The 12,911-nt window shown below is 42.0% G+C and overlaps 1 protein-coding gene across 2 annotated transcripts in view; it reads right to left on the bottom strand.

The window, feature by feature from the left end:
- The window catches only part of DNAH5 (dynein axonemal heavy chain 5), a 283,307-nt gene that overhangs the window by 13,723 nt on the left and 256,673 nt on the right, over nt 1–12,911 (bottom strand). For both annotated transcript variants that reach the window (XM_053906889.1, XM_053906888.1), the window contains exons 71-75: nt 9,824–10,069; nt 5,649–5,868; nt 4,076–4,281; nt 3,251–3,454; nt 871–1,086 (exon numbers count right to left, since the gene is read on the bottom strand). In XM_053906889.1, the coding sequence (XP_053762864.1) occupies nt 871–1,086; nt 3,251–3,454; nt 4,076–4,281; nt 5,649–5,868; nt 9,824–10,069 (1,092 nt within the window). The remainder of the gene's footprint in view (nt 1–870; nt 1,087–3,250; nt 3,455–4,075; nt 4,282–5,648; nt 5,869–9,823; nt 10,070–12,911) is intronic.

Genomic DNA, 12,911 nt, shown 5'->3' on the forward strand with positions numbered 1-12,911 from the left:
TGTGCATTATGTTATACAACATTTTTTTTAATGATCAGGTGCTTGGGGTGCCTGGGTGGCTCAGTTGGTTGAGCATCTGACTCTCGCTCTGGGCTCAGGTCAAGATGCCAGGGTCATGGGATTGAGCCCTGCATCAGGCTCCACACTGAGCATGGAGCCTGCTTGAGATTCTCTCTCTTTCTCCCTCAGCCCCTTTTCCCCACTCATGCTCTCTCTCCCTCTCTTCCTCTTTCTCTCTCTCAAATAAAAAAATAAATGATCAGGTGCTTTACTCTAAAAATACACTACTTTCCTTTGAACAAATGATAATGTGAAGCACCTCAAGGGAAAGTTCTAGAAAAACAATCCTAACCCATCGGTACATACTTAAAACCTAGTTATGAACATCAACATTCTTGTCAGGTTTCTTTTATCATTTATACTTTGAAGTGATTACATTTATAGATTTAAAAACTTTGGGGCACCCGGGTGGCTCAGTCAGTTAAGCATCTGACTTCAGCTCAGGTCAGGATCTCGCTTGAACGACATGCGTTCAAGCCCCACGTCAGGCTCTGTGCTGACAGCTCAGAGCCTGGAGCCTGATTCCATTTCTGTGTCTCCCTCTCTCTCTGCCCCTTCCCCACTCACACTCTGTTTCTCTCTGTCTCTCAAAAATGAATAAATGTTAAAAAAAAAAATTAAAGACTTCTTTAACAAAATAAGTAAAAATAAAAAATAAAAACTTCCTTTGCTGGTTCTTCAGGAAGTGAGTTTTTAAATATTCTTTCACTTTCAGAAAAATCACTTTTTGCCCTCCTTCCTTATTCCTCACTCCCCCAACAAGACAGACACGTCCACCACTGACATCTTGTCAGGATGTCATCAACTCACCTCAAATGGGCCATAGTCTGGGGGTAGCTTGTCGAGCATATCGTCAGCGAGCCGGGCCACCACGGCCTCCCGGGTCTCATCCCCTCCACCAGAGCTGTCCTTGGGTTGGATGCTGAGGACGGTGTCCAGCACGTCCTTGGCCAGCTTGCTCTGGTAGGTGATGTCGGCATTGGGATGCAGCCCGAACACCTCGGGGCTGTCGCAGGAAGGCAGGCTCTGAACAACAAAGACCCCAGGGAAGCCCAGACGGCCGACATGAACACCAGGTAAATTATACCGTCTTAAGAAACAAATGTTTTTATTAAGGTAGGTAGGTTTTATTCAGGTAGGTAATGTAACATTGCGTGTCAACTATATTTGAATTTTAAAATAAAGAAAGAACATAAAGTAATCTCCTCCCAAAAAAGCCGAGTAGTTACATGATCTCGTATTTGTGTCAGGCTACAATCTCAATAACTGCTCCAGAAAACAATCAAAAGTTGCCTCAAAAGAAGATGAACAATGAGAAACATAGGAAGTTGATGGTTCTCTAATGCTGTACCTCAGGCAAATGTAATCAAAGAGACACTGTCTTATTTTAGAATATGCGAAATAAGAAAAGGGAGCTACGGATTAGTATTTTGTTTTCTGAAGGTCTGATTTAATTCAAACCAATCATTTAAATAAATGTGGTATAACTAACAGTTACTATGTTTTTTGAGATGCCAGCCAATGACAGTTTTAGCAGTTATGGCCCAAAGAAGGCTGCCAGCGGGAACTGTACTGTCCCAGAGAGAAAGACGAGGACTAGGAACAAAGAGGAATATTGAGAGCAACCAAGTCCGAGGGGAAAGCAGAGACATAGATAAACAGTTTAAAAAAAAAAAAAAAAAAAAAAAAAGGTTGGTGTGGTGGGTGCGCCTGGGTGGCTCAGTCGGTTGAGCGACCGATTTCGGCTCAGGTCATGATCTCACAGTTTGTAGGTTCGAGCCCCGCATCGGGCTCTGTGCTGACAGCTCAGAGCCTAGAGCCTGTTTCAGATTCTGTGTCTCCCTCTCTCTCTCTGCCCCTCCTCCACTCACGCTCTCTCTCTCTCTCTCTCTCTCTCTCTCTCTCTCTGTATCAAAAATAAACATTTTTTAAAAATGCAGAGACAGCAAGAGACAATCAGAAGCAGAAAAAGCAGGCAAAGAACTCAGCTATTTGAAAGAAAGAAAATGTACCTACAATTTGATATTTGTTTCTACATGTGAATATTATCCTAAACTTTATTATTGTCTTCTTCATATTGTTCCTGCACTCTCCTGCATTATTTTATTCCTTTTTACATAATGTATTTTATGAACAGCCTCAAGTTCACTGGGCAATGAGGTATATGTAAATAAAGATATGTACAGGCATATCTAAATTTATATCTTCATAGGCACTTTCCTATTCAGTGCTGATGATTTAAAGACATATATAGTACAGTTAAAACAAATATATTTGCTGATGTGAATTAGTAAAAGTGTAGAGGTGATAATATATGATAAACTCATTACATACATAAATCACAGAACCTCTAAATGTACTGATAAATTTAGCCCTTTGGGGCTGTCGTGTTCCAGTTTGTTCAGTTGGAGATAAATCGCAGATAGATGCAAAAGAGAATTCTACATAATGATCTAAAGCATTCAAGGCATAGAGACAGAAAATGTAGTCACCTTGAAACACAAATCAGATCTTTTCCCCTTAATTTCCGGTCACAATCTACCTTATTCCTTCTGAGAGCAGTACTCTTCAGCCTGGGGAGATGCCACCCCCAGGGGACAATGTCTGGAGACATTTTTGATTGTCACAACTGGGTGGGGGTGCTACTGACATCTAGTGGAGGGAGGCCAGGAACGCTGCTAACCACTCTATATGGTTATACCCCACTGCAAAGAAGAATCCCACCCTGAACGTCACCGGTGCCCAGGTTGAGACAGGAAGTGTTTATGGAAAGCAGGTTCCTGAACATACTCATAGGCCCTCCACTGGGCCAGGATTAAGGAACAAAGGTCTCAGGATGAGTCATTACAGCTGCCTGAAGTCTCACATCTCACAGTGGAGAGCTCCAGGGGATTTGTGTGGTTTCCCTAGTTCAAAATCTGCCCGGCCTATCCTATCCCCAAAGAATATTCCTCACTGAGGAATAAATGAGAAGGGAGGGAGGGCATTCACACAAAATACACACTCAGAACAAATATAAACATTTTAACTGTTAGGTGAATAGAAACATAGGAAGGAAGCACCTACAGTGAGAGTATGTATCACCGTTAAAAATTATTTCAAAAGCAGTATTTGCAGTGTAAATAAATATCCAAATGGTCAAAAGGCTGCAGATATTTGCTCTATGCATAAAATTCTGAAGTTGACAAACCTGGATATATTGAAGATAGCCGTCCACGGTGTTGCATTTGGGAATATTATATCCTTGGTAAAAGCTGAAATCTGATCCAAACATATTTTCACTGAACCAGACCTTAGCAAACGTGGTCAGCAATCTCTTATCGTAGTTATCAGTGACTCTGCCCCCATATTGGATCTCTCCTATCATGTAGCGGACGGTGGTCCAGGAGACGCCCTGGGGGAATTTACAGAAAAGCTGTGTACAACTGACTGTGGTCTCATCCTGGTTTTCCCCACCAACGAACGTCTACGTATTTGTGGTCATCGATGCCAGTTGTTCCTTCTTTATTAGCAATGTTAAATGTGCAGGAAGAAATCTACACAGACAAACCTGAGCATTACTCAAATCTCATGCTCGTGATTTAAAATAGACTCCTTTGGTGCATCTATACGCTTTCATACTTTAAGTTCAACAGAAAAAAAGAAGATAGTTTTTGAGAATATTGAGGGAGCTCTTTAAAAGGCACATGCTTCAAAAATTATCTAGGCTTTAATTTTCATTTTTTAGGATTTTAGAAAACAACTTTTCTCAGCCATTTCCCCCCTCTCAGTAGAACTTTTCAAGTTGTCTTACATGTAATTTCAACTTGGTTTTGAGAAATAATAATATAATCAAAATTGGTTCATTTTTTTTCATCTGAAATCAAGAGGCAAGTGTGATCCAGTTGCCATGACTTAGAGATATGTCTGCAACCACACAAGATCGTCGCTCTTACAGGATCAATCCCAAAGCTGGGCAGGCACGGGCACCTACGCTCACGATCGCCAGTGGCATGAGATGGCGGGCACAGAGTACCTTTTTGACTTCCATGTCATCTAAGTGGTTTTGGATGAACTGCACAGTGGCATTAAAGTCGGCTTGATTAAATTCATAGGGGATGTTCCACCCCAGGGGACCAAACTTCCTTCTCTCCTGGACTGTGGAGTGCAAGAAAGCCACGGCATACAGCATGGGCTTCCACTGGGCCACAGCACTCACATCCAGCAGGTCTTGACTCACACCTGTCGTGGTCGGGGGGGTGAAAAAATGTACCATCACTCGCACATCTTTCTTTTTTTATTACAGTTATACTTTATTAATCATTTTTGTACATTTCTGATAACAAACTTCACTTATCTTGAATTATTTTTATCACATTCATGCAACAACAATTATAATTAACCTTTGGGTGTCCAGATGGTCTCTTTCTCTGAAATACCTGCAAAGAGATTGGGGGAGGTGGCCGGGGGCTTGCTAACATGGATCAAGTGCCTGCCAATCTGACAAGATCATGTGGGGGTAAACTAGAGGTGGAAGAATGAGGGCAGTAAAATAAATACGACTACTGTTATTTAAATTGCTACTACTAATAATTTTATTATTTTTTTTTATTTAAAAAAAATTTTTAATGTTTTTATTTATATTTGAGACAGAGAGAGAGCATGAGCAGGGGAGGGGCAGAGAGAGAGAGGGAGACACAGAATCCGAAGCAGGCTCCAGGCTCCGAGCTGTCAGCACAGAGCCCGACGCGAGGCTCTAATTCATGGACTGTGAGATTATGACCTGAGTTGAAGTCGGACACTTAACCGACTGAGCCACCCAGGTGCCCCTATTTTTATTATTATTAGGAGCATGTACTCGGGTTGCAATGGGCTTCTGTATACACTACTAACAATTTACTATTAATTAAAATAGTGTATATAGAAGCCTACTACACGCTGAGTATATTCCCCAAATAACTACAATTATTTTATATATATATATATACATATATATATATGTGTGTATATATATATGTGTGTATATATATATATGTGTGTATATATATATATATATATATACACACATATATATTGTACGCTTTTTATTTAGAATTTTGTTGTTTTACTGCCCTCATCCTTCCACATCTATTTTATCCCCACATTATCTTATAGGTTGGCAGAAATTTGAGCCTTGTTAGCAACTCCAAAAAAACCCTGTACATTGTTCAGACGGCTTCATGTGATGGAGGCAGGTCATAACTTTAATTCAGCCTCTCCTCCTGGAAGAGGCTACTGGCCAACTTTACATACGGAGCATGAAGACCATAAATGACAAAATTACGTTGCCATAAAAAGGCAGGTGTCCAGCTGGAGAACGGCACAGACCAAAGCAGAGTAACGTGGAAAAACAGAAAAAATAGAAAAGGGCTAAGCACAAGCTGACTCCCTCATGCCACGAGAGCATGTTCCACATGGCGCATGACAAAGAGTGCTATTCTCTCCTCATCAGGTTAAGCAACAGTACAATCTGCTATAACTCTATCGTCACTAATTGTTTTTATCGTTTCTTTAAGAAAACAACTGAAGCACAAAAACTCCTGTAAACTTGGAAGTATTCCTCAACTCACCACCGTATGTTCTTTTCAATCCTGCCCGGAGGCCCTGTGGAGGCTCATTGGCAAATTTAATGGACATCTGAAGGAGTGTAATGGGGAAGTGCTTATGAACTTCGGTGGTCATCCATAGGCGGAAAGCATCATGGACGATCTCAGTTTCTACAATTATGTCCATTAGCTCATCCATGAAATCGAGCCCCAGATGGCAGTTCTGCAGAAGTGCCCATCCCCCCTAAGTCAACAAGAATAAATGGAAATTAGGCTATTTCATGCTTCACCCAGAGATTCAAATTAAGACATCCTTTAGAAATTGAGTAATTAAAATTTAACAGAGAAGCACTAAATTAATCCAGATAAAAATCTATGGATACAATTACGTTTAGTTGAGATAAGTGTATTTTTTCTTGTCCCTCAACATACCAGCATGCCAACTGCAGTGATAATGTATGGTAGGAGCTGTGAAAAAAAAAACACAGTGAGGCCTCAAAAGAGGTAACAGCACTGCCATGTACAGATGGTTGGATGAAAGCATCCATTTAGCTCAACCTCCTCCCATGTTCCATGAGAAGTACAACAAACGAACATTTTTGTCTTACATTTTTATTTATTTTTGAGAGACAGAGAGAGACGGAGCACAAGTGGGGGAGGGGCAGAGAGAGACTGAGACACAGAATCTGAGAGAGGCTCCAGGCTCTGAGCTGTGAGCACAGAGCCCAATGCAGAGCTCGAACTCACAAACTGTGAGATCATGACCTGAGCTGAAGTCGGACGCTTAACCGACTGAGCCACCCAGGCACCCCTTCAAACAGACATTTTTAAAGGCATGAACTCTTAAGTACAAGGACAGTGAAGGTGGAGACAATACCAGTAACATTTAAAGCAGACTCAAGAAAGCTGAATCCTCAAGTAGCATTCAAGGCAACCTGAGACGTAACCTGATTTATGCCCCATAACATCAAACACTCAAGAGTAGGTGCTAAGATGTTCCTCTGGAAATGGAGAAGACGGGCTCACACAAGAGCCTCTGCTAAAGAAAAAGAGAAAGCTGATTTTTTTAGGGGGCAAAATAGACAGGGTCCAGACTGGAGGACATCCGCACATGAAGGGTCTAGGAACCTCAATGAAGACAGGTGAAAGAACACTTACCTGCTCAATTTTGAGGCCTATTACCTCCCTTCTCCCTTGGAGTTCCCAGAATACTGGCGGTAGGGCATATACCCTCTAAACTGTGGGAAAACCTTCTCTGGAGAATCTGACCACTCTAAGGACAAGAGCCTTAGAACACAAAAAGCCCTACTTTTGTATAACGCATTTTACGAGCATAAGAATATTCCTTGTATAGGAGCGTGTGGGTGACTCAGTCAGTTGGGCATCCGACTTCGGCTCAGGTCATGATCTCACAGTCCATGAGTTCAAGCCCTGCGTTGGGCTCTGTGCTGGCAGCTCAGAGCCTGGAGCCTGCTTCAGATTCTGTGTGTGTGTCTCTCTCTGCCTGCCACCACCACCCCCCCCCCCCCCACACACACACTCATGCTCTGTCTCTCTCTGTCTCTCAAAAAATGAACAAACATTTTAAAAATTTTAAATAAAAGAATATTCCTTGCATAAAGCAACAGAGGCAATAATTTAGTTCACGTAGTAATAATTTACTTAATATCTAATCTATAGAATAGTTTGGCTAAAATGATCTATAATATTCAGATCATAATCTGGAGTTGTTTTCTTGACTGTAACTTCAGATCATTTAGGTTTGACTAGTGCAGCCTGAGTTATTTCTCTTTCCAAGAAATAAACCAAGCACCAAATCTAAAATCTTAGTATAAAACTGATTGCTCTGAAATTTCACATATCCCCTTATATTTTCTTGAGGAATATAGAGTGCTGCTGAATAAGGAAACTATTGTTGGTCCCTTGAAAAATGTTAATTGGCACTGTTCACAATTTTTAAAAAATTAAATGTAAAACGTAACAACCACAGAAAGGGTTGAGCTGCTTTCTGTCAGCCAGCATGTACGGGCATCTGAGAACTTTGCTGTTTCAACCCTCCCCATGGAATCTGTTAGCTGAGTCTGTTTGTTGGGAATTGCCACATTCTGTATTAAATGTTTTGTGTTCTTCTTACTGAGTGGACCATCCATGTTGCCTGTCATATTGCCTCAAATCTTCCTTTTTCTTTTTTTATTAACATGTTATTTACTTTATGTTATTTTTATGTTTTGGAGCACGTGGGTGGCTCAGTCAGTTGAGTGTCTGACTTTGGCTCAGGTCATGGTCTCAGGGTTTGTGGGCTCGAGCCCCACATCAGCCTCTGTGCTGCTAATGCAGAGCCTGGAGCCTGCTTCCAATTCTGCGTCTTCCTCTCCCTCTGCCCCTTCTCTGCTTACACTCTGTCTCTCTGTCTCTCAAAAATAAATGTTAAAAATTTAAAAAATATGTTTTATGTTTTAACTAATCTCTACATCCAACATAGGGCTCGAACCCACAACCCCAAGATCAAGAGTCACACGCTCTACTGACTGAGCCAGCCAGGGGCTCCACCTCAAGCCTTTCTTACAAAACTTTTAAAAAAACTATAACCTCTGACAATTTATAATCACACTAATAATAATAATAAAGATTTTTTTTCTTCTACTTCAAACTAAACTACTAAACAGAAAACATGGATAAACTGAATTATTCCATTTATACTCTAATTTAGTTTCCTGAAACTGTATTTATTAAACACTTATTTATTTTAAATTAGAGTTAAATAATGTCGGTGTTTTTGTTCTAAGCATAGTAATATGCGGAGGGAGGAACAGAGGAAGTGAAAAGAAGGGAGGGAAGAGAGGAGAGGAGGCCAAGAGGAGGGAGAGGCCAGGCATTCTTAAATGTAGATGCTTGTTTTCATCTCTGAGCACACTGTGCCCTCCCAACTGCAGATCAAATGCTCAGACGTAGCACAGCATATGTGAGCACCCACTTCCCATCCCGAACCTTCACCAAAGCAGGGGCAGGGCACAATTTGGGAATAGAAGAGGTCCAAGGTAAATGTGGGGGTTCCAGAACCTAGTAGGTTCAGGTCTAGACCGGAGGAAATGGACCAGGATGCAGCACAGCAATAAGGGTCTAGATTGAGCGGCCAGGACCTAGAACCCAGTGGTTTCGTGGTTGGCCTGGCGATGGGGGTTTGGGATGGCGTGAAGACAGCCAGTTATGTCGTCAGCAGGGGAATCCCCTGGAGGGTACCGAAGGAGTTTTGAGATATGGGAAAGAGCTCAGACTCAGGGAAGAAGGAGTAGGTCTGGTCTAAAAAAAAGCCAGAAAGGCATCTAGACCAAAACTGCACGTTCTCCAGTAGGAATGAGAAGCCAAGTGCTTCTGCCCTCCCTGCTTGGTCAAGGCGTGGAAGAAGAGGGGAGCAGGGGTGAGGGATCCTACAGGCAGAGCTGGACGTGCCAGACCAGAGTAAACACATGAGTGCCCTGTCCTGGAGATGGAATTCTAGAGACAAAATGGAAGAAGGACCTTCAGCATTCAGTTCATTTAAGTCCCTGAAAGTGCCCCAGCTCTGGGTGTGGCTATCCCATTTGCGAGATCACCATACGGCGGCCCCCACGTGAGGCCTGGGTATGGCATGCTCTGCATGCTACAGAATTTGCAAGCCTCAGACGGTTCTAGGAGCCCCGCCTGGAAGGTGACAAGCCAGGTTTCCTAAAACCTCTGGTACCACTGCGGGGTAATGGCAGATTCCTGGCCTCTGAAACCTGGGCCAGGCATGGGGGGGCTCCAGGGCATAGATCATGCATTCTGGAACTCAAGAAAGGCATGGTATGGTGGATTCTGGAATGTGGTGATTCCAAGAGCAGAGCTGGAAGGGCCGGCGCATATGGTGGAGGCAGAGTTGGGGGCTATAGACCCCACTGAGGGTTGGAGATCTGGAGTGGGGCTTCGCATTATGCAAACTGGTTGGGAAATAACATGTCCTGGTCGGCTAAGTTTTCCATAAGTCACGGTTCAGCAGAAAAAGTCTTAAATTATATCTAATTTTTCCATGAAAATTTCCTAATAGACATTATACTTTTCCCTCTTTAGTGAATAACACACAGTGCATAAATTTAAATTCTTATTGATGCTCAAGTTCTTTTCTGCGTTGCTATTCTATAACCTGCAATATCAACAACATAAGAGTAGACATTTGGCCTCACATTCGCCATGGTCTGTTGTAAGAGCCTGCGGGCATGGACTTCCTGGCCCTGGCCCATGGACACATAACGGGTGTCTATTTTTAATCTCTTCCCCAGGGCGATGATGGAATCCGTGGGATCTGAGCCCATAGACAGGAGACAGATGAGTGGTGTCCGCGGGTCAGATTCTTCCCACGTCTTTTCCAAGTCCAGGATAACACCTTCCGCATACTTCTCTCCCATGGAGTCCATGATGTACTTGCGGGCCTGTCAAAGACAGTACAGGAGTCACAAAAAGTGGCTCTATCCCCTTCACGTGTCTGATGCACTGTGGCTTCCAAAGTTCATTTTTATAGATTATCTTGATGCCCAGAGTAATTCTGCTTAGGGAAATAGGACACAGACATTTTTCTTGTTCTATCTCCACTCCATAGGTGGAGGGGCTGTGTCATTTGCCAACACACATCGCACAGTTCAAAGACCAGAACCCAAGTTGGTGGACTCCTTGTCTGGAACCTGGTTCAATACACTGGCTACTTCCTGGTACATAAAAAAATGTAAAATATTAGGCGACTGTATTCTTTAGGATGCTTTAAGAGAAATGCACATGCATTCCAATAATCAAGTAAGCAGCACAATGCCTGGGGTTTAATGGATACTTATCAATAGATAACTACTGAATGACTTCTTGTTGAATGAAATATATTAGACGCTTCCTGAATGAATGCATTAATGTTTTAAAGATTTAGTCCATAATTGTTCTCCTAATCACTGTCATATCTTTCCATTTTTGGCTTATCTCCCTTACCGTTAATTTTGGTTTGACTGAAATACATGCTTGCAGTATCACAGGCTATGTCAACTTATCAACCATATATAAATATTTTGAACAACACAGTCTCTTTTCAAATAAGGTAAAATAATTATGTTAGATAAAATACTATTGTGAGTATGACCTTTAGTCTATATTCTCCCTCTGGTAAAAATTGGGTGCCCTCAAAGAAAAACTTCCTTCCATTCTGTTATCTTCTCCCACCCCATTAGAGTAAGACCCACGTTTTTATCCCCGGTGGGATTCCCCAGAAGAACTGCTCTCACATAATAAGCAGAGCCCAGGTGTGGGTACAACATGAACTGTAACTTTTCCAGGTGCAGGGCAAAGTGAGCCTTGGTGAGGTGGGCCTTAGTAGGACCCCACTTTCATTCCCAGAGAAACACAAAACAGTTGTAGGTAGAGTTTCGCTTAAATCAGAGAGGCTTCAGATAGCCAAAGTAAGGGTGGTACTGGTTAAACCATTGTTTTTGACTTAAAAACATCCAAAGTTTGATTTCAGTCAGTAATACAGGCTCTTCTTCCATTTTGAATATCTAGCTATGCTCTATCCATTCTCAAAGTGATTGCCACACCCTACGTCTCTGAGCTTAAAAATGGTCAATCACACCTCTGCACCTGTTCTTTTCTGGGTGCTTTTGAGACATAAATGTGTATGTACCATGTGACACCCTCCGAGAGTGCAATGGTTTTGCAACCAGGCCCTCGAATGTCCCCTGACATGGGCAGTCACACTCAGCTGAAATACCAAGAACAAGCCTGATGCTGCTTATGGGAAATGGGGACTGAATGTACCCACACTGTAGACCTTCTAATATGCTTCCCAAGAAGGTGTCTGGTTGAAAATCACAAAAGGAATATAATGTGAGCATAAGAATTTCAGAGGAGAAAACATTTTTCCAGAGAGGACTTCTAGATCTTAAGACTTGGGTGTTATCATAGGGGCCATGGGAAGGCACTGAAAGACTTTAAAAGCCAAGGAATAGAATATCTTATTTCCATTTCTTATTTCCATTTCTGTATGTTCTCTAGAACATACAGGATTGACTAGGATGGGCAAGAAGGAGCAAGAGGAGACCCCAGTTAGGAAGCCATGGCTGTGCCCAGCCTATAGATGACAGACGCCAGGATGAAGATGACAAAGTTACAAAGGAGCTTGTAGACTTAAATTTTAGCACTGAACCAAATAAAATGTTACATGAGGGGGTAAAAAGGAAGGAAGAGAGGAAGGGAGGGAGAGGATGAGAGGAGAGGGAGGGAGAAAGCAGAGGAAGTAATAAAGAAAGAGGAGGGAGGGAGGAGGGAAAGAGGGGAGGAAGGAAGTGAGAAAGAGGGGAAGAAAGGGAGGGAAGGAGGAAGAAAGAAAGAAAAAGAAAGAAAAAGAAAGGAAGGAAGGAAGGAAGGAAGGAAGGAAGGAAGGAAGAAAGAAAGAAAGAAAGAAAGAAAGAAAGAAAGAAAGAAAGAGAAAGAAACAAACTACTTGAACTTTCTACATTGTCCTTAAGGCAACAGTTTGACAATTCTTTTGGGCAAGATAAAAGTAATGAAACTGAGAAGAAAAACTGAAGGAAGGGTGATCTCAGTTGCCCTGTATTGCAAAACTCATTTTTCTTTTCTCAATAAATCATTGAATCTAGTTGTTTTCATGATTCCTTGGTACCTACATGGATTTTGGAGATGGTTACTCCATACGGTTTTAATGCTCCCTCTGGAGAGTGAAGCGCTGAACTTCCTACATCCCATTATAAACCCAGCCTATTTTTACTATATGGCTTCTTGGGAGAAGCACCTAAGGAATCAACCTGAGCTGAATATTCAAGCTGAGTTTTTCATGTGAAGGCAGGACACCGCAGGTCTTGTTAGCAGTGACATTTCCATGATGGTGGGCCAGCAAATTAAAAGTCTTTGAAAAGATGGATCTTTTGGAGGCAGGATTCACATTTAAACCATACGTAAAATTCAAGGAATCTTAAGCCATCTCCTGCATCAGGGGTGGTGAGGCTTTCTGGGATCACAACTATAGATTTGGGAATACTGTGCTACCCTCTCATCTGCCTCTCCTCCTAGTGCCTTCTCATCATTCCTATTTAAAGAAACGTTCTTTGACTACTAACAAAATGGAGCAGCCATATCATGTCTAAGTTAATATAAAAATGGTATGGAAGAGCAATACATCACCTTTATGTTATACCTATGTGACAACTTAAAAACATGGCATTCTCATTCATTCTTGTACCATTTAGAACAAAGAAGATTAGTAAATCATTTAGCCCAAAT

The sequence above is a fragment of the Panthera pardus genome, unplaced genomic scaffold (assembly GCF_024362965.1).
Source record: "Panthera pardus isolate Hobbes unplaced genomic scaffold, ASM2436296v1 HiC_scaffold_2, whole genome shotgun sequence".
Taxonomy (NCBI): Eukaryota; Metazoa; Chordata; class Mammalia; order Carnivora; family Felidae; genus Panthera; species Panthera pardus.